Here is a 20,708-nt window from a genome sequence, read left to right as displayed (position 1 = left end):
TTCCAGTACCTGCTGTCCCCAGAGACCATCGAGGCGCTGCGCAAGCCCACCTTCGACGTGTGGCTCTGGGAGCCCAACGAGGTGAGTGAGTGAGGGGTCCCCCGGGACCAGCACCTCCGGGACGTGGGGGAGGCGTCCGCGCATGCTTCCGCCTCGTCTTTCTCCTCTCTGTTCTTTTCGGTTTTTTTAAACTTGACTCTCCAGGTTCTAGTTAAACTGACTACCGGTAGACTCAGGGGGGCCCTGGAGACAGAACTCAGGAAGAGGGGTGTCGGACAGAGGGGCAGGCGGTCAAGTGCAGGGGCCTCAAACCCTGGGGTCCGGCGGCACCCCCCCCCGGCCAAGGAGCATCATTGTGTCGTCGCCGTGAGTCCCAGGGGCCATGCGCTGACCCCACAAACACCCTCTCGGCGGGCCAGCTGCTGCCCACAGACCCCCACCCACGCTGTGGAGAAACAGCTCCCTAAGAGCGGGCTTCTGCGGGAGAGTCGTGCTGGCACAGGCGGCCGTGACCCCCGGACGTGCGCAAGGACGAGATCTGGGACAGCGGGGCATCTCCTGCAGGGAGATGTTTCTTTAACGCTTCCCTTTGCTGAGAAAACACAAAACCTGGAGACTTCCTGTGCTTGGTCGAGCTACCGGATCAGATCGGTCGTGCCCCTCTCTTTCCGAACCTCGAGAACACAGGAAGTCCTCCCATCACAGACGTCAGCCCACAAAACTCTGTGGACGCTCCCAGGCGTCCACTCACAGAGACACGCACAAAGGCTGCCCCCGGCCAGCTGCCCACCGGGACGAGAGCGGCGGTGGCAGCCCCCCTGCAGATCGCAGAGAAGGAGACTCTGCACCCCGAATGCTCCCTGGCCCGGCCCAGCACCCAGGGCACCCGAGGGAGCCCTGCTCACGCACTCGTTCCTGCTCTCCCAGCAGAGGAGACGCCTCGGCGGCACCGACCGGAGACCCACAGACTCCGCCTCCACCCCCCGAAGCCACCCTGAGAAGAGCCAGCCTGTGTCCGAGGGACTGTGCCCCAGCAAACATCAAGCCGGATGACTCGTGTGCCCCAAAACCCCCGGCCACCAAGCGGCGCACAGGACGGGAGCGTGGCTCTGCGGGAGCAGGAGGCGTTGCACGTGTGCGGCCGCCCCCGCCAGATCGACACGCTGTCACGTCCCTGATAACGGTGACAAAGGGACCGGGCGCGGGAGGCTGTGCAGCCCGGAGGAATGGAAGAGGCATGAGGAGGACCTCCAGTCCCAGTGGCTCCCCCTGAACGAGCGACCCGGGCTGGCCTGTCCGTGGGCAGGAGGCCACAGCAGATGGCCGAGCACGTGCAGACCCCTGCTTCCAGCAGGTGGACAAGCCCCGCTGCTAGCAACGTCTAGAAAAAGCACCGTCCCTGACGCTGCTTCGACCTCAGCCCACCAGGAGCTAGAGCAGAGCCGGGGCCGCCGAGGGCTCAGCACCTGCGTGCGTGGGCGCTCGCTGCCATCCCTGTCTCTGACGCAGGTCTGCGTGACCAGAGCGGGGACCGATGTGCCCGCACATTGAGAGGGTGAGGGACTCACGCATCAGTGATGGGCAGGTCGCCTCCCTGACCTTGACACGTGGGGTGGCTGGCTGCACAGGCAGACCGCGTGGCCGCCTGCCGGCCTGGGCGCCCACCAGCCAGCTCCACGGCACTAGTGAGGGGTTCCAGAAAGTCTGCAGCCGCCTGCGGTGACACACCAGAGATGCCCAAAGACCGGACCCCGACTCCACAAACCTGGGGACACAACAAATTTTGGACAATGGGCGGCAAAGATGAACAACCAAAGGGCCACACCCGAAAACATCAACAGCTCACTGGGCCCCCCCAAAACTGCACCTGGCCACCCACAAAGCAGCTGGCACCCCGAGAAGGTCGGAGCCCCCAATGGGGGTGGCGATGACAGGGGCTATAAATCTCCCTTCAAGCAGGGCCGACGCTGTGCCCAGCCTCACCCAGCGTCCCCCCTTCACGGACCAGGAGGCCGTGACTTCATGTGGCTGGGGTCCCTGGCAGGCTGCAGGAACAAGCCTGCCTGTCCACCGAGCACTGGGCATACAGGCTGGGCCTCCTGGCCGGCCCTTGGGTCCTCCATGCTCCCCGTCGTCCAGCTGCCCCACCATGACCCGCCACACCATCCGGGCTACCAGCCAGGGAACAGGTGCATGACCACGTCATGCCTGCTCCAGACCCACCGCAGAAGTGGCACCAGGCGGTCTTGTCTGCCGATCATCTCCAACTCTTGACGCGGCTCTCACAGCAGACACTTCACTCAGCTCCCGGGGTGGCCTGGGGCCTCGCCCGGGCTGGTGGGGTGGGGGCGGGGGGCATCCGACTGCAGCCTCAGCCCTGAGGCCCGCTGTGGCTGTGCGGGCCCCGGGTCGGCGGGCGGGTATGACGGAGGCAGGGCACAGGTGGCGGCCCCTGGTGGAGGAGCGCTCGCAGGTGTCATGCGCTGCCCCCCTCCACAAGTGACATCTTAATTGTCCCTGCTCCTCAGATGTCTGTCTCCCGGGCTCTGCATCCCAGGAGGCAAGGCTCTCTTTGTCAAACTTTCATTTATTTAAAATAATTCAGTCCATTTCCCCTCGCTTAATTAGCTCCAAAGCTCTGAGCGCCGTTTCAGTAGGCGATGACAGGGGTGATAAATCTTCTCTGGGATGGAACACAAAATCTATTTTAGCTCGGGCAGGGCTTTCTTTAGGAGATCGTCAGGGAAGGAAGGTTTGGGAGGGGACCTTGACCCGGAACGGGCTCACCTTCTGGACTCCGCTTGTAGCACGTTAAATGGTGACCTCGGGCCCCGCGGGCCCCCCGAGTCCAGGAGGTCAGTCCCCAGAGCCCCTCACCCCCCGCCCCGGCTCAGGCGGGGGAAGGGCCTTCCTGTCTGTGAGGCTCCGCCCCCAGGCGCGTGTTCGGTGGAGCCGCGTCCCAGAACCCCGCACTGGGATGCTGACCCACGGAGACCGTGTCTCCCGGGTGGAAGTAAGTAAAGGCACTTCTGGGGCGGCGCTCTGGGCGGGGCGTGCCGCCTCTCATCCCGTCGCTGGTTGCTCCTTCTTGCATACCGTTCCTTTGACTGCCCTTCCGACTTCGCATCCCTTCTGGGGGGTCCTGAACCCCCTCAGTCGGCAGGCTTCACTCTCAGGAGCCCGTGGGGGGGGGGGCCCACCCCCGGGACTGGGCCTGGAGAAGCTGCCCGGCGTGCCCTGCGGACGTCTCCCAGGACCGTGGGGGCCGGGCAGCCTGCACTGGACCATCCTGGCCCCTCCCGCGCCCGCAGATGCTGAGCTGCCTGGAGCACATGTACCACGACCTCAGCCTGGTCAGAGACTTCGGCATCAACCCCATCACGCTCAAGAGGTGGCTGGTAAGTGGCGGCCCCTCCGGTCCCTCCTGAGCACGGTTTCATCGAGTTACACGGGAGTGACCATTGGGCACCTTCCCGATGGCACTGGGCGTCCTTGAGAGTTCTGCCAGGACAGCCGGCCGGTCTCTGCGTCCCCACCGCACTCTCCGCCCCTGAGCTCCTGCTCCCATGAACGAGAAAACGGTGAGGACCCAGGGCGGACACGAGCAGCAGCGTGCTCCAAAGCAGGGCACGTATAAGCACTCATGTGCAAATGTGCATGAGTGTGTAAGTGCCTGAGTCTGTACGTGCTTGTGGGGAAAGTGCACGTGGGTCCGTGTGTCAGTGTGCATTTGTAAGTGTGTGCACCAGTATGCGTAACACATGTGTGAGTGTGTTGTGAATGCCTGTAGGTGGGAGCATGTGTGAATGTGTGTGCGCATGCGTGAGAGTGTAAGCCTGTGCAGAGGTGTGAGTTTGTGAGTATGTGTCTGTGACATTGTGTATAAGTGTGCACATGTGGGCATGTGTGTGTTGACGTGGGTCCGTGTGGGTGTTCGTGTGTGTGTTCGTATGTGGGTGTGGGTGTGTGTGTCTGGGTATGCATGTATGAGTATGTGCTGTGGGAGTGTGTGTGCATGTATGCGTGTGTGTTTAGCAGCAGAGCTTTCTGAAAATAAAACATTACTGAGAACCAAACATCAAAGACCTGTTAAAGGTCTCACGCTGACAGGGACCCAGGGTCCCTCGAGTAATCCTTCCAGCTCGCCCCTCAGCCCCGTGTCCCAGGGTGACACCCCCTGGGACACCCGAGTCCACGAGCCCAGCTGAAAGCCTGGGCAGGCCTGTGGCCATACCCGCCCTCTGGGGCCACCTCGCCCCCACCTTCAGTGACCACGGGAACCCTGCTGGCCTCGGGTTCAGACGCGCATGGGGCAGGGAGCGTCCGAAACAGCCAGCAGGGGGCCTCGGGGGGCAGGGCGGGCAGCAGGCGCGGGGCAGTCAGTGCCCTGTCGTCCCCTGCAGCTCTGCGTGCAGGACAACTACCGGCAGAACCCGTTCCACAACTTCCGGCACTGCTTCTGCGTGGCCCAGATGATGTACAGCATGGTCTGGCTCTGCGGGCTCCAGGTGGGTCTTGGGGGGCCCTTTGGTGGGGGGTGACACTCCGCTCAGGGATGTGGGCCTCCCCCCGTCCGGAGGGGACAGCCACGGGGCTCCCCGGCGGCCCCTGCACCCTCCCAGGGAAGCCACCCAGCCCGTGGCGGCGCCCTCCAAGGCGAGGCTCCTCTGATTCAGGGAGCACGTGGGCCCTCCTCTCCCACCCCAGAGGGTGGGCGGTGGGTCCTCTCTCACCAGGTGGGGGGCTGGGGGGGCTTCACCCCACCCACATCGCTCACCCCCCACCCTGTCCCGCCCCTCCTCACCCACGTCCCTCCCTGATGCAGGAGAAGTTTTCCCAGATGGACATCCTGATCCTGATGACCGCAGCCATCTGCCACGACCTGGACCACCCGGGATACAACAACACGTACGTGGGCGACGGCCTCCCAGGGCGCTCAGACCAGCCCCGCGTCGGAGCGGTCAGTGCGGGCTCCCTAGGACACAGCTCCCCACTGTGGGATTCTGCCCGTGGCCTTGGGCCTCTCTGGGGCAGGGCCCTTCCAGGTTACCAAACCCTGAGAGGCTGCCACACCCTTTTGCAGTCCTGGCTCCAGGCTGCTCCTCCGCACGGGCCTAGAGCCCTTCCGGCTCCAGGCCTCCCAACCCCCCGAAGCAGGGCACGATGCCCCCATAAGGACTGGATGGCGGGCTGCCCACCTTCCTCGTTCTCTGGATCTCACTGCCCCTCGGCAGCCTCCGCAGCCTGTTCCCAACAGGGACAAGGCTGAGGGCTAGGACCGAGCGGGCTGACCAGCAGTGGGGGCAGTGGGGGCTTTGCTGGAGCGTTGGTCCACTCTCATTTGGGGGAGGGGGGCGAGGGCACAGAGCTCTCCCCACCTAACTGCCGAAGTGCAGACAGTGTGGCAGTGGTTTGCATTTGCAGTGACGTACGGCTGCTTTCTGTCAAGTGTGTGCATTTGTGTATCGAGTTTATGGTGTGGGTGATGACCCCATATGTGCCCAAGAACCTTGCCAGCCTTTCCTGGACCGGAATGGACTCCAAGGTGTGGAAGTCCGTGGGCCTCCCCTCCCCCGTGGCCCACTCCCAGTGGTGGTCCCACACCGGCCTGCACCCCAGTACCCCATTTGTCTCCCAACTGCCTGCCTTCTGCACGCAGTGAAATGTTTTGCAAGGTGCCGGGACGAAAGACCTGGTCACCTTCAGGGCACCTCAGCAGGGAGAAATGGAGGTTTCTGGGTGGCTTCCACCTGGTGGGACTCTAAAACCTTGGGGTTGTCTCGTTCAAGGGGCAGCAGCGAGTTGGGGGAGGCAGGAGAAGTGAGTTCCCGGTGCAGGCAGAGTGCAGTCGCCTTCACCAGCCCCCGCACGACTGCCTTCCAGCCCCTACGGGCACCGCTCAGACACCTGGGCGTGTGGCCCTGACTCGCAGGTGCCTTCGAGTGCAGCCTCCTGAGGCCCCTGTCCCCTCGCCCCCGCCCCAGGTACCAGATCAACGCCCGCACAGAGCTGGCCGTCCGCTACAATGACATCTCGCCCCTGGAGAACCACCACTGCGCCGTGGCCTTCCAGATCCTCGCCCAGCCCGAGTGCAACATCTTCTCCAACGTGCAGCCGGACGGGTTCAAGCAGATCAGACAGGTGCGCGGGGGAGAGCACTCGACTGCAGAGCGAAGGGGTGTCTAGGGGGAGACAGCAGACACGGCCACAGAGAGCCCCCGCCCAGTGGCTGAGGCTCCCAGCCACCGCAGTGCCCGCCAGGGATCCTGGGGCACCGGCCCTCCTTCCCGCCGCCTGCAAGGCCACGTGGTGCCCCAGCACATGTCCCCGGGATTCCACCAAGACACTTCGCAGCCACCGTTGAACCTACCCTTTGAGATAAGCCCTTCCTCCAGCGCGGCCCCGGGGAGCGAGGCTCACAGCCTTGGGTGACTCGCCCAGGGAGCAGGAGTACACACGGCAGGCCCGACCAGTGTCCCCTAGCCCCCGGCTGCCTTCCCCAGCCACCCCAGGACCCAGCCAGCTCCACTGCCCATGTCAGATAAGGGACCTTCCTGCCTCCCAGGGCACTTGGGGGGGAGGGTAAGAGCGGCATCTGTCCCGAGACAGACACTTCCAACTCACCACAAATGACACCCCCTTCACACAGGAGGGTAGAGACACGAGTGTGCACTCCACCCCCTGGAGTTTGCGGAGGGGCGGGGAGGTATCAGGGTGATACCTTGGGGGAGCACAGTGGGTTGAATGGTAGCCAACCCCCTGCCCAAAAAAAAGGTATGTCTGCCTCCTGAACCTCAGACCTTGAGAACGTTACCTGCTTTGGAAAAAGGGTTTTCACCATTGTAAGTGAGCTAAGGTCTCTAGATAAGATCAGCTTGGGCTAGCTAGGTGGACCCCAAACCCAGTGACCAGTGTCTCTGGAAGAGACAGAAGAGGAGGAGACACAGGCACGGACAACAAGGGCGCGAGATGACAGAGGCAGAGACTGGATGGATGTGGCCACCAGCCAAGGAACACAGGAGCCACCAGAGGCTGGAAGAAATGGAAACAATCCTCCCCTTGAACCCCAGAAAGAGTAGAGCCAGGCCGACACCTTGATTTCAGACCTCCGGGCCCCAGAACCCCGAGGGAACACTTTTCCGATCTTCTCAGTCACCAGGCTGCGTGCACGGCACAGGGGCCGCCGTCAGTGTCGGCGGGAGCCGCACTCTGGCAGTCCACAGACAAAACCCGCCCCCATCTGAGGTCCCCGTAGCCGTGCGTGGAGAGGCACCCAGTAAACAGTCCAGCACCCAGCACTGGGAGAACACTCACCTCCCTTCTGGAGAGCTGATAAGCTTCCCTCTATCAGAAACCAGCTTCGTAAACCATTGTTTCCCCACTGGTCCCCGCTTCCAGGAAGCGCAGAGCTAATTACAGTGCTTAATCACTGTTGTCATTGAGTCACGGGCTCCTGGTGCCGTTCTCCCCTTATCTCCAGGCGCTCTGGCCTCTGTCCCAGGTTTGTGGAGCCACCAAACGAGCCCTCTGATAAGCCCTAGGGAACCTTTCTCTGGAGCAGGGAAAGGGCAAATCCTAAAGATCTGAAGACTTAAAGACAGCAAACAGTGGCAGCTGCCCCTGCGGGCTGCCCAGCGACCTGGAATGCATACGGCTCAGAGAAGCGAATCATCTGAGACTCGGCATCGGTGTCCCGCCCTCGGGAGGGAGGGGCCTGACTGGAGGAACGGCCTACCCCACAGCCGGGATCTTCCCTGTGCTGTCCCCCAGGGGGACACTCTGGGCTGTCCTGCGTCCTACGCTTTACTGATGTTCACGTGAGACTTTTTCCGAGGGTAAAATCAGGCGTCCCAATTTTTTAAAATTCTATTTTGTTGATTATGCTATTACAGTTGCCCCATTCTTTCCCCTTTGCTCCCCTCCACGCAGTACCCCCCGCCCTCAGGCAACCCCCACACCTTGGTTCATGTCCATGGGTCATGAATATAAGCTCTTTGGCTGCTCCATTTCCTACACTGAACTTTACATCCCCATGGCTGTTCCATAACTGCCTATTTGCACTTCTCAACCACCTCACCTCTTCCTCCACTCCACCACACCCCCCCCCACCTGGCAACCATCAAAACACTCTCCATATCCATGATTCTGTCTCTGTTCTTGTTTGCTTAGTTTTTCAGATTCAATTGTTGAGAGTTATATATTTATGGCCATTTTATTGTCCATAGTTTTGATCTTCTTTTTCTTAAATAAGTCCCTCTAACATTTCCTATAATAATGGTTTGATAATGAGCTCCTTTAGTTTTTACTTGTCTGGGAAGCTCTTTATCTGCACTTTGATTCTAAATGATATCTTTGCTTGGTAGAGCAATCTTGGCTGTAGGTCCCTATTTTCCACGACTTTGAATATTTCTTGCCAATCCCTGCTAGCTTGCAAAGTTTATTTTGAGAAATCAGCTGACAGTCTTGTGGGAATTTACCTATGGGTATCTAACTGCTTTTCTCTTGCCGCTTTTAAGATTCTTTATCATTAACCTTTGGCACTTTGATTATGCTGTGTCTTGGAGTGGACCTCTTTGCATCCATCTTGTTTGGGACTCTCTGTGCTTCCTGGACTTGCATGTCTATTTCCTTCACCAAATTCGGGAAGTTTTCTTTCATTATTTTTTCAAAGAGATTTCTAATTTCTTGCTCTTTTTCTTCTCCTTCTGGCCCCTGTATGATGCAATGTTGGGCCATGCTACCAAGACACGGAGCCAAAGCAGCTCTACCTAATACATAGAAACAAACACAGAGAGGCTGCCGCAATGAGGAGACAAAGAAACATGGCCCAAATGAAAGAAGAGATCAAACCTCCAGCAAAAGAGCTAAACAACATGGAGATAAGCATCTATCAGACGCAGAGTTCAAAACACCGGTTGTAAGGATGCTCAAGGAACGTAGTGAGGACCTCAGCAGCATAAAAAAAATCCAGTCAGGAATGAAGGCTACACTCATTGAAATAAAAGATAATTTACAGGGAATCAACAGCAGAGTGGATGAAGCTGAGAATCAAATCAATGATTTGGAACATAAGGAAGCAAAAAACAAGCAATCAGAACAACAAGAAGAAAAAAGAATAAAAAAACAGTGTAAGGAGTCTCTGGGACAACTTCAGGCATTCTGATTTTTAATAAAACTTTGTCATGGGATATTTTGAGGACTAACTCCTCGCAGGCAGAGACCCTTCACTGTTACACAACTAAATCTTTACAGGGAAACTGCACCATTCGAAATGCCAGTGGTGACCCCCTGCCCCCAAATGCATTTGAGATGACCTGTAGTGGCTGACTTGAGTTCTGCGTTTGGTGCTTGTGGCTTTATTTTCTCGAAAAAGCAGCACACCATACCCAGGACAGAGGTGTGTTTGTAAATGCTTACGGGATGAGTGAGTGGGGGGTGAGGGCGTGGATGGATGAGCAGATCGACGGACGGACAGATGGATGGACATGTTAGATGGGTAAATTGATGGGTGGATGAGTGGGTGGGATGGATGGATGGTCAGATGGTCATGGTTTTGAATTACATCATTTTTAAACCAATATTTGAGTAACAAAGTAATAAAATGTTTATATTAAGAGCTCACTGCACCCTCACTTACATATTTGTAAACAGAGGAACGCCATCATTCCCAAGCAATAGACACGCGTATAATCACATACAGACCAGACAATAGAAAAAAAATACCCTTGGAAAATCGGTCATCGACCTCCACCACGATCTGGAAGGGACACGCCCTGTGTCCGGGTCACTAAAGCGGGGGAAGCGTCATCCTCGGCTGAGCCAGCCGCCCCCAAGCCAGCCCTCCTGGGAGGCCGGAGTGCGGCTGCTGCTGCTTTGCGGACACCGCCTGGGAAGCATCAGGCTCCCTCCTGGGCTTGAACCCAGCCTCCTCCTCTCCCACTGCGGCCCAGGCAGCGTCCTCGGCCTCCTCGAGTCTCAGGTTCTGCGTCTACAAGTGAGGGCAGTCATTCCCAGACACACACACACACACACGCAGAGTTGGCGTGAGCACTGAATGACGGAGTGCCTGCAGAGGGCCCGTGCACGGCCGGCGCTCGCGGGGGAATCGTCGGGGTGACGCCCGGGGTTCACGCTTTGCTCTCCCACCATTCAGGGGATGATCACGTTAATCCTGGCCACTGACATGGCAAGGCATGCAGAAATCATGGATTCCTTCAAAGAAAAAATGGAGAATTTCGACTACAGCAATGAGGAGCACATGACCCTTGTAAGTAGGCTTTGCGGGAGGGTTGCTGGTGAATGAGTCCTCCCCTCCAGCTCAGACTCAGATTCGTGAAACCAAAATCCTGGCCTTGCCTTGGAGCGAGGTGCCGACGAAGTCCCCCGTCTGTCCCGGGAAAGCTGCCTGGCAGGGGCCCCCTAGGGGCGGCGGTGTCTGTCCGCCACCTCATTCCGATTTGAAGATAACAAGTACGTGAGGGCAACTCGCCTGGCTCTGGTCTCCTAGAATAAAGTTGGCTCTCCCACAAAGATGCCGCCCCAGAAAACACACTGGATACCAGCCCCCGGGAGGGTGACTGCGGCACTCGGTGACCGAGGCCTGAAGGCTTGATTCAGCTCTCTCCGGGACGGCCGTGCCCGGGCTGGCCAAAGCCTGGTGTCAGGGGCAGCGTCCCCGAGCGGCCTGACGCCTCACACAGGACACAAGGGTCTGCCCGGGAGTGACAGGTCAGGGCGATGAGGGAAGGACTGGAAGGCAGTGCCCACCTCGAGGTCCAGCTGAGGCCGTGCCAGGCGGCGCGCTGAGTGCAGCTGTCCTTTGCCAAGTCCCGTTCCCCAGGCCCCCGTCCTGGAAGACCAGCCCAGGCAGATTCGGGGCCCCCGACCCCTAAGGACATTCCTGCCCAGCTCAGCCACAGACCCTGAGTGGCAGCCGACACTCGGAGCTCAAACACGGGCAATTCCAGGTGACGGTCACTTGGGCCTAGGGCAAGTCATTTGGGCCGCAGCTAGTCCCAAAGGCACTCACCCGGCTGGTCACCTGAACGGTCCGGCTGAATTCTCTGGCCTGACAAGTCTCCATCAGAAAGACCCTTGCGTACCCAGACCTCACCAGGCCCAGAAGACCAGAAATGCGTCCAGCTGGGGAAGAGCACAGACAGGATGTGGCCAGGCACGGGGCTGTGCTGAGGGGGCCACCGTTGGGGCCTGGGGAGTGGAGAGAGGGGGGCCAGAGCAGGACCTGGAAGGGCGCAGTGGGGAAGAAGGGGCTTCTCCAGGATGGCGGCTGGGGCTGAGGTCCACGGGCGGAGAGCCCCTGCCTGCACAGGGAAGACGCCAGGCTTGGGAGCAGAGGGCAGCAGCTAGTGCTGTCTCTGGCACTGGAGCAGTTTTGCTCCCTCTGGGCCGGAGGGGGCAGGAGGAATCAGATCCCGCCCCGAGGATGCCCATGGGGTCGGCAGGCAGCACTGCGGTTGCCACTCCCGTCGGGGGAATGGCGAGCTGAGGCTATGCCCTCCCTGCTTTTACGTGAGGGTCCCCTTCAGCTTATGTTTCCAATGTGCTGTTTTGTCATTCGGGGGTCCCCACACTCTCCACTTTTATTACCCTTTCAACCTCTGCTTCCTGATGTCAGACGAACTCAGAAAGAGTCTGGAGGCTTTGGCTAGAAACAAAAGGTGAAGATTTATTCAAAGGTCTCAGGGTTTGCAGCCCAGAAATACAGCTAGGCAGACACCCAGAAGTGTCCCAAAGAAGAGAGAAAAGCTAAGAGTTCTTATGGCAAAAAGTACATTCTTGGGAAGAGTCAGCCCAGCACCCTTTGCCCCAGCCGGTTGGGATCGGTCCAGCACGGCTGTCAGTCAGATGCCGGAGGTCTGGTCGTGACCAGTGGTCTGGATGCGTGAACATTCTCCCCTTGGTCCTTCAGAGGGTGACGGAGGGCTGACGTATGTCCAGGCATCGATGCAGGACCGGGGAGCTCAGGTGGAAGTTCCCAGGCGGGTTAGAACAAGCATCGAATCCTCTCCTCACGCCGTAGGCAACATGATCTTCCTAATTTAGCAGCTTGTCTGCGGTGGCCCCATTATTCATCGCTAACGATGCCTCTCCATGCTTTTTCTGTGCCTTCAGTAATCAAGAAGACACCTTTGACCTTTACCGTGTACATTCATGTGACAGAATGTCCTTGGGTTAAAGGAGCTGTGTTATCCCTCAGGTCTCTCCAGGAAAACATTCTGAGCCTGTGCGGGGTGCAGTGACCCCCCTCCTCCCCCGCTGAGGCTGAGGGTCTAGCTGCAGACCTCCGGGACCCCCACCACAGGTGACCTGGCCTGGCCTCGGAGGGGGCAGCAAAGCTCAGCTCCCCCCATCACAGCCAGCACCGCTCACCCACCCACCCCCTGCCTGGGTGGCAGTCCAGTCCGAGCAGGGATGTGTCCTGCTCTGTGCGCCACCGCCTGACGCCACATCTCTCCTTGCAGCTGAAGATGATCTTGATAAAATGCTGTGACATCTCCAACGAGGTGCGTCCGACGGAAGTCGCGGAGCCCTGGGTGGACTGCTTGCTGGAGGAGTACTTCATGCAGGTGAGTGTTTCATCCGAGCTCCAGTGCCCCGTGCGCAGCAGTCCACCCCACCCCCACCCCCGTCACTCTTCCCGGCCCCTCCCGTGGGGTCCCCACGCGGACGTGACAGACGGGCCGCCGTGGGCCAGCAGATGGAGCGGCGGGAGTTTCTCCGCAGGCGCCCATCAAAAACGGCAGAGGCTGTAACCCGCAGCATGAAGGGCAGGGGCAGCCTGGAGCCGCTAAAGCTGTAAAACTGCCGCGGGGTCCCACCGATCCAGCCGCTCCGGGGGTGGGGGTGGCGGACAGACAGCCTGAGGGTCAAGAAGAACTGCAGAGGCAGGGGGGTCCCGGGCAGGCTCTGACGCAGAAAGCCAGGCCAGCCAACGTGGAAGGTGCTGGAAGGGATAATAAGCTGTGACTACAACAGCTTGGTAATTACATCCCAAGAGAACACGCAGCGGGGGTTCCGCAAGCTGCTTCTGCCACTGAGCGTCCTCGTGGCCCAGGTGATGAGCCTCTACCTGTCCCCTCCCCTCCAGGCGTGGCCCTGCCCGACGAGTGAACACCCTGTTAGCACTCAGGAAATCACCGTTTTTTTTTCTAACGATTAGTAACCGTTACTGCTAATTTATGCAGCGCAGAGCGGTTTGGTTGGTTGTGGTGTCGCAGCTCATCTTCCTCCTTCTCAAAGAGCACTGATTGTCAGAGTCCCCCAGGTTCCACAGATGTCCCTTTCTTTAATGTCACCCTCTGCTGCTGCTCTCCCCAGAGCGACCGAGAGAAGTCGGAAGGCCTTCCCGTGGCCCCTTTCATGGACCGGGACAAAGTGACCAAAGCCACAGCCCAAATCGGGTTCATCAAGTTCGTCCTCATCCCAATGTTTGAGACAGTGGCCAAGGTGAGTGGCCGTCACCACACGCTGGACAACACGACAGCGTGAAACACACTAGTGCACAGCCATGCACACACATGCCTGTACCCACATGCATGCACATGCTCGCGCACACACGCACGTGAGCTGTCACTGCCTGCCTGACAGAAACCCCACCTGCCGTGACCCTCCACCTAAACACCAGCATGTCCAACACGCATCCTCACCCCTCCGACCTGTCACCCTGCAGCGCAGTCTCAGAGCTTCCTGGCTTCCCCCTCTGAGCCAGCATGGCCGGCCCCGCTCGCTCCCATGGGGCCCTCCTGCACCGTGCCACAGTGCCACAGCGCCGCTCAGAGCCACTGCAGACCCTGCACTCCCGGGGCACCAGCCACGAGCCCATCCTCTCCTCTCACTGTCCCCTCCTAATCGGTCCCCTTCTCCTGTCGCTCCACTCTACCCAGTGCACAGCATTGCCAGGCCGACCTCAGCAAGGAGACTGTCTCCGCCTCTCCCCCCGAAGCGTCCATGGCTCCCCACTGCCCCATGCGGGGCCGTGGTCCCCCAGCCTCTCTAGCACTTCTGTCTTGCGGGATGGCCTGCCCGCAGCTCCTCTCCCCCCCACCTTTCTTCCAGCCTCTACCTCGAAGGCCACCCTCCCTCCCCCTGGGGTGTCCCAGCCTCAGCCCCATGCTGTTGCCACCAGCCTCCCGCTACTCCCCCGACACGCCCTTCCTGGAACCCCGCAGCACCGTCACTTCTCTGGGAGCTGCGTTCTTGTGCTCGGCGCTCTCTCCAGAAATGGCGCCTTCACGGCAGGGGCGGAGGTCGCCCTGCCCCGCGGCAGGCGACAGAAAGTGTGGGGTGTGAGGGGGGGAGGCTGTGCGCCCAGGGCTGCAGAGCTGGGGAAGGCTCCACGGGAAGGGGCACCCCTGAGCTGAGTCTCACAGACTGGGGCCAGTCCACCAGGTGGACAGGCGGGAGATCAGAGCCCCTTTGTCAGGCCGGGGGACAGGTGGGAGCGGAGCCCGCTCGGGCTCTGGGACTGTCAGGGGCCTAGTGGGTGAGGGTGGCACGTGGAAGAGGGGAGAGTGCACCGTGGACACCACAGCACAGACAGTCGGCCGGACACGGGAGGCAGAGGGAAGGGCGTGGCTTCCACCAGGCCCCCATGACAATCAGGAGACCACGGGGACTCTGGAAATAGGTGGGCAGGTGGCAGGTGTGAAGGGGCTCCGAGAGCCGTTGCCCGGGCGGCATCAGAACCTCCATCACCCCGGATTCTGAGGCAGGCGGCACCCCCGGGAGCCCCAAAAGCACCAGTTGGAGGCATGTTTCCCTCGAAGTCCATTGAGACACGGGACCTGCCACCTGCGTTCCCCCAAACGCTCCTGTGGCCTCGGTGGCAGGCCGTTGACTGAGCCTGTGCCCCACTCCAGCTCTTCCCCGTGGTCGAGCAGAGCATGCTGCAGCCCCTGTGGGAGTCCAGAGACCGCTACGAGGAGCTGAAGCAACTAGACGATGCCAAGACCTTAGAGGTAAACGCGGCCCCCTCCGGCCAGCAGGCCGCCCACTCCCCCCACCCTGCCGGCGGCACTGGGGTGGCCCCTCCGGCCGGGCGCGCACGCCCACCCGAAGAAAAGCCACGTCGGTCAAATCAGGGAATGGTGCTGCCCACCTGGGATGGGACTGAGGGTCCGCGGCCACAGTGTCTCCCTCCCCTCTGCCTGCCCCAGTGAGGACCTGGTTCCAGGAGGGGGCGGTGGAAAGAGACGCTTCCCCCCCCCCCGCCCCCGGCGAGGGAAAAGCCACCACCGTGTCCCAGCTTCAGGCCACGGACTCTCACACGGGGCAGCTCGGCCCCTCCCAGGGTCCGGGGAGACAGACCAGGCCTGGCGTTAGGGCGCTCTGGGCGCTGGTGCAGTCCCCAGGCTCAGAGCTGGGGTGGAGGCTCTCCACAGAGCTTCACGAGCCAGTCTGCGCACATCACTGTGCCAGGGCCCCCTGCCTCTTGGGACCACCCAAGAACCTCCCCACCTGACCTCCAGCCACCGCAGGTGTGGCCCCTCCCTCCGTCTCCAGAGGCCCCAGCGCAGCCTGAAGTCTCCCTACTGCCTCAGGCTCCGTCCCCATCTGGCCTTGGCTGGCCTCACCCCATCCCGCCCTGGCAGTGCCCCCACCTGTACCGTGTCTTCTGCACAGCTCACTTCAGCCAGGCCCCCCCCCTCCCTGTTACGGCGTGTCCCGCCCCCACGTCTTTGGCACTGGGCCCTCCCACCACGCACTGATGAGGCTCGCCCTGTGCTGCTCTCGTCTCTCTCAACCCACGCGGAGCAGCGCTGGGCGTGCTGCAGGAGCTCGGGAGATGCAGACCAGCCGCCTCGGTCTCTGTAGTTAGGTTCCAGCAGACAGTCACAGGTCCTGAAGTGCTAAAAGCTTACGAGCAAATGACAGAGGCAACCGATGTCAGAAGAGGCGTCGCCCCGCCCAGGCCCCCTGCAGGAGAGCTACAGGGCCTTCACCCTCCTGGGCCATCCACGAGCCATCTCGATGGGGCCACACCGTCACTGCTGCTCCCAGTCTCAGCTGCCCAGTGGGGGCCCCTGGGACCCTCCCAGGCACCTTCTTGCCCCCAGAAAGGACAGACCCGAAAAGGCAGTAAAAGGGCCATGGACTCCCCATTCACCACCACCAGTCCCCGGGGCTGTGCACACCGTGTGACCTTGCCCAAGCGCCAGACAGTGACCATGCCGGGTGAGCCCCCCCACCCCCCAGCAGGAAGGCGGCTCGCGCGCAGAGCTGCGTCTGAACGGCTCGCACGGACGTCCCGGCACAGCGAGGCTGCGGGCATTCGTCTCTGCCTCACACTCCAGCCCCTTCAGTCCACAGGGAGCTCCTGAGCAGACGGCCGTCACTCCGTGTCCCCGGAGCCTGACCCTTGCCTTCTGTGTGCTCTGTCCTGGTTGCAGACGACCGAGAGCCGGCCGGGCGGGGGCCCCGACAAGCCGAGGGAGAAGAGCAGAGACGCGAAAAAAAGCGAAGGTAGTGCCCCTGCGCGTGGATGGCTCAGAAATTCCCACCGAATCACTGAGACACGCCTGGAGTCTGGGGAGGGAGGAAGAGCAGGAGGGAGGAAACCTGAATGCCAAGTATGTTTCAATACGCGACACTCCTGTCCTTGTTTATGACCATTAGAATTGGGCTGGGAAGGAAGGGGGGGGCGTGCTTTGGTTCATAGAGAAAGGTCAGGAATTAGCATGGGCACCACTTCTAAAGGAAAACGCTTCTTGAAAGCCTTTCACAAAGAAAGCGTTTGCTGGCACCGCTGTGATCGTGTTCCCGCGCCTTTGCGGACATCAGCCATTCGGCTCAGTGCCTGCGGGAGGCGCCCCAGCTCATTCGGCCGAATAATAAGGTCACACCGCGAGTGTGTCTAGAGGACCGTTTCAGAGAGAGTCTCAGTTCGTAGAGCATTCAAGGTGCCGGGCATGAGACACGGGTCTGGTTTTGTGAGGGGAGCGGAGGCCCCAGCACCCGGCACACCAAGCTTTGGGGCCAGGCTTTGCTGGTACAAGCTCAGTGTCGTGCACAGGCCGCCCAAACTCTCTGAGCCAAGGTGAAGGCAATCACACCGTCACTGCTGCTGTTTCAGCAACTGCCCGCTGAGCAGGGTGCTGGTGCCCGAGAGCGCGCGGCGGATGCCGGCTCTTCACGGTTTTGAAGCCGCATCAGGGTTTTGAATGGCTTGGAAAAGGGATCGAAATTGTTTTATTTTGCCTAAATGTGTTCGACAATATGTCCGACGGCCTCATTTTTCAAACACAGTCTGTGTCTAATGCTGCGACATTCGCCACATCGTGTGCACTTGGCAGTCCCGACACACACAAACCCGCAGTCACTCTCCCTTCCCTGCAGACCGTGCCTGACGGAAGCGGGAGCGCCCGTGGGTGTCCGGGGCCGGGCCGCCCGACCCACCAGCGAGGCCTTCACCCGGTGAAGAACTGATCCTGACCCCCCGGCACCCCACGACCACGTTTTCTAAGAACCACTTTGTTCACTGATGACAACAAAAAAAAAAACGAAACTGAAATTCATGATGCTGTACAGAATTTTTATTTTTAAACTACCTTTTAAATAATATATTCTTATATGGAAACGGGTACTGTACTGTTTCTTTGGTGGCGTGGTGTGTCTGAGAGACCATGGAAGCCCCCCCTTGTCCCCTCCGTGCAGACGGGGCGCTGTGCGTGCCCCCAGATGCGGCCAGAGCGCCTGCCCAGTCGACGTTCTGCGCATGCCTCCGCGTAAATCCCGCATGAAACGTCAGACCGCCGCCCGGAGCGCAGGGCGCATGCGCGTCCTGTGTTTGTGAGCCGCGCGGGGGCGCTGGTGCCTGTGCGGGGAGGTGAGGCCCGAGGCAGCCTGTCACCCTGCAGACGAGACCGAGACCACGCAGGACGGCACCTCCCGCGCCTGCTTACGCGAGGTGGGCATGGAGCCTTGACCGTAACTCAGAGGAGAAAAGGGGCCTCGGTGACTCAGCACATCTGAGTGTCTTTTGCAAGGGAGACGCTAACCTTTCCTTCCTGCCTTTGTTTTCGGGACAAGCAGTGGGGGCTTTCTGGCTGGCACGGAGCCCACAGAAGGACCCCAGTGTGTGGGAGGGGCCACAGGTGCCTCCTGAGCCCCCACTCTGCGCCGCCGCCTGAGCTTACACCACCCCAGTGCCCCCCGGGGCTGTGGACCCCACCCATGCCCGCTGTAGGGACAAAAGCAGCTGTGAGAGAGCCTCCACTCCAGAACGGACCTTTCAAGGGCGTCTGCACGCATGACCTGGCCGGTTCTGTGTCCGCGGAGCATTCACGCCCTCTTGGTGCGCTCCAGAGCACTGCTCCCATCCTCGCAGGGTTCATTTTTGAGCTGGGAGGTTTTCCATCTGTTCTGAGAGCTGCATTTCTCCAATTTTCACACCTGTAAGTAGGAGAAAATCCTCTCCCAGGCCGTGTGCCTGCTTTTTCTGTTATTTTTTAAAAGATTTTATTTATTTATTTTTAGAGGGAAAGGCAGGGAGAAAGGAGAAAAACATCAGTGTGTGGTTGCCTCTCATGCGCCCCCTACTGGGGACCTGGCCAGCAGCCCAGGCATGTGCCCTCACTGGGAATCAAACCGGTGACCCTTTGGTTCGCAGGCTGGCACTCAATCCACTGAGCCACACCAGCCAGGGCTGCTTTTTCTTTTAAAAACACACGGAGCCCTCCCACTCCTGCTGAATGACAACATGCCTGGCCTTTGCGGTGGGACCGCCACGCCCCTTGCCCTCCTGCCCTGCCTTCCTCCCTCTGGTCCTTAAATGGGTTTGGTGCCCCTTCTGGATCAGGTGCCCTGTGGGCCGCACCCTCGGAGCTCCCGGCCAGGCCAGTGGGAAAACCAGCAAATAAAGGATTGTTGTGCAGCTCCACGCTCCTGCATTGCTTGTGGTCACACAGGACACCTGGGAACCGGCAGGAACAGCCTGAGGGCAGCTCCAGACTCACCTCTGAAAGACCAGTGGGCACCAGGAGGAGGCAGGGGGAGCCCTCCGGGGGGGGCTGAGAGCCACAGCATCCGTGAGCCACTCTCTAGAGGACCTGCCCCACAGCCCCGCTGCTCCCGCTGAAATTCCGACAGCCCAGAGCTGATCTGGGGTGACCCACGTTGTTCTGTAGACACGTACCCTGCAAAAAGTAATTTCCCAGGTCCCCACACATCCCAGGACCAGCCCTGGTGACTGGTACGTGTTAGGAGCTCAGACATTTGCCAAATGAATAAGTGAATTTGAATCTGTGGTTGCTGCCCCCCAGGAATCACGTCAGAGAGGAAGGTCATCCTGCAGAGTGTGTGCGGTGGGGGTGGGGGGACAGTGACACGCGTGTGTTCTGTGAGAGTGTGTGTGTGTGTGCGTGCACGCACATTTATACGCCCACCTGTGCCTATTCCACACCGAGCCTCCCCCCGCCGCCCCCGCCGCCAGAAAGGAAGTTAACACGATGCAAAGATGTCTGGCGTCTCTCCTTGGCGCAGTTTCTCAGACCTGGCAGCAAACGGGGTAGAATCAGGGAACATTTGGACTGCGCTAAGGAGCAAAGGGGCAGATGCAGAGAGAGGCGGGGGAGGCAGACGGTGGGTCCCTCCCGGAGCAGCAAGACGTGGCATCCAGGCCCCCTCAGCATCTGATGGCTGTTCACGGCAATGAGAGCTCTGGAGTCATCTCTGCTGTTTTTCCTTTAAAATAACTTTACAGCCCTGGCTGGTGTGGCTCCGTGGATTGGGTGCTGGCCTGTGAACCAAAACGTCGCAGGTTTGATTCCCCATCAGGGCACATGCTTGGGTTGAGGGCCGGTTCCCCAGTTGGGTGCATGCGAGAGGCAACCAATCAGTGTATCTCTCACACACTGATGTTTCTCTCCTTCTCTACCTCCCTCCCTCCCCCTCTCTCTAAGAAGTAAATGAAATCTTAAAAAAATATAATAATAATTTTACAAAAAACTTAAAATCCCAGTTGGGATGGAACAGCAGGAATCCTTACGTGGTGGTGGCCGGCTGACCACCCTGCCTCTTCTCACTGCGGCTGGTGGGTGCCCAGAGGCGCCTGTTCAGCAGCTGCTGTGTATCCCCTGGGTGCTGGCCGAGCTGGAGGAAGGGGCCGGCAGCGTGGCACTCAGCGCCCAGCACGAGGGCCACTTCCGCCGGCTCCACAGGCCAGGGCTGCCTGCCAGCCTGAGACACATGGTGTGCTGCCCACGGTTGACTGGTCGGGAAGGAACCACGCAGCAATGCTCCTTCTGTTCATACTCGACCTGCCAGGCTGGGACAGGCCCGTCCATCCTGAAGGGGAACCCTGAGGGGTGTCCGGGGGTCCCAGCCAGCCTCCTCTGGCGGCGTCCCCTCCACGGGCCTCCAGACCTGGCTGCTCCTGCCCTCCTGGGCTGTCCAGCTCCCACCAGCAGGAGGAAGGTCCCCCAGAGGCTGCCTGCTCTGGAAAGAGCCTGGCAGGACTGGGTTTGAACCCCACTCCAGGTTCCTCTGCTCCCCGACTGTGTGGGCTACACACCTTCTGCATCAGTGTCCTGTGGCCACTGCAAGCCTGGTGGCTCCGAACAATAAGAGTTTACTCTCTCTCAGTTCTGGAGGCCGGAGGCCAGACCCAGCGAGTCTGCGGGGCCTGTCGGCTCCAGGGGAGAACCTGTCCTAGTCTCTTCCCAGTTCTGGTGGCTGCCAGCAACCCTTGG

General features: G+C 60.1%; 1 protein-coding gene across 6 annotated transcripts in view; it reads left to right on the top strand.

The window, feature by feature from the left end:
- Nucleotides 1-17,596, top strand: part of PDE9A (phosphodiesterase 9A) — a 90,610-nt gene extending 73,014 nt beyond the window's left edge. For 5 of the 6 annotated variants that reach the window (XM_045852616.1, XM_045852614.1, XM_045852617.1 and 2 more), the window contains 11 exons: nt 7-81; nt 3,312-3,398; nt 4,404-4,508; nt 4,826-4,908; nt 5,985-6,141; nt 10,154-10,267; nt 12,483-12,587; nt 13,339-13,467; nt 14,880-14,978; nt 16,410-16,482; nt 17,356-17,596. In XM_045852616.1, coding sequence (XP_045708572.1) covers nt 7-81; nt 3,312-3,398; nt 4,404-4,508; nt 4,826-4,908; nt 5,985-6,141; nt 10,154-10,267; nt 12,483-12,587; nt 13,339-13,467; nt 14,880-14,978; nt 16,410-16,482; nt 17,356-17,366 — 1,038 coding nt within the window. In that variant the 3' untranslated portion in view covers nt 17,367-17,596. Of the gene's footprint in view, nt 1-6; nt 82-3,311; nt 3,399-4,403; nt 4,509-4,825; nt 4,909-5,984; nt 6,142-10,153; nt 10,268-12,482; nt 12,588-13,338; nt 13,468-14,879; nt 14,979-16,322; nt 16,483-17,355 lie in introns of those variants that run through there. The other variant, XM_045852615.1, reaches the window with a different exon arrangement.
- The last annotated feature ends 3,112 nt before the right edge of the window (nt 17,597-20,708 follow it).

The sequence above is a fragment of the Phyllostomus hastatus genome, unplaced genomic scaffold (assembly GCF_019186645.2).
Source record: "Phyllostomus hastatus isolate PE091 unplaced genomic scaffold, TTU_PhHast_1.1 phas_contig_948, whole genome shotgun sequence".
Classification (NCBI taxonomy): Eukaryota; Metazoa; Chordata; class Mammalia; order Chiroptera; family Phyllostomidae; genus Phyllostomus; species Phyllostomus hastatus.
Note: the sequence above shows the minus strand (reverse complement) of the source record. Positions and strands in the feature narration are given on the sequence as shown.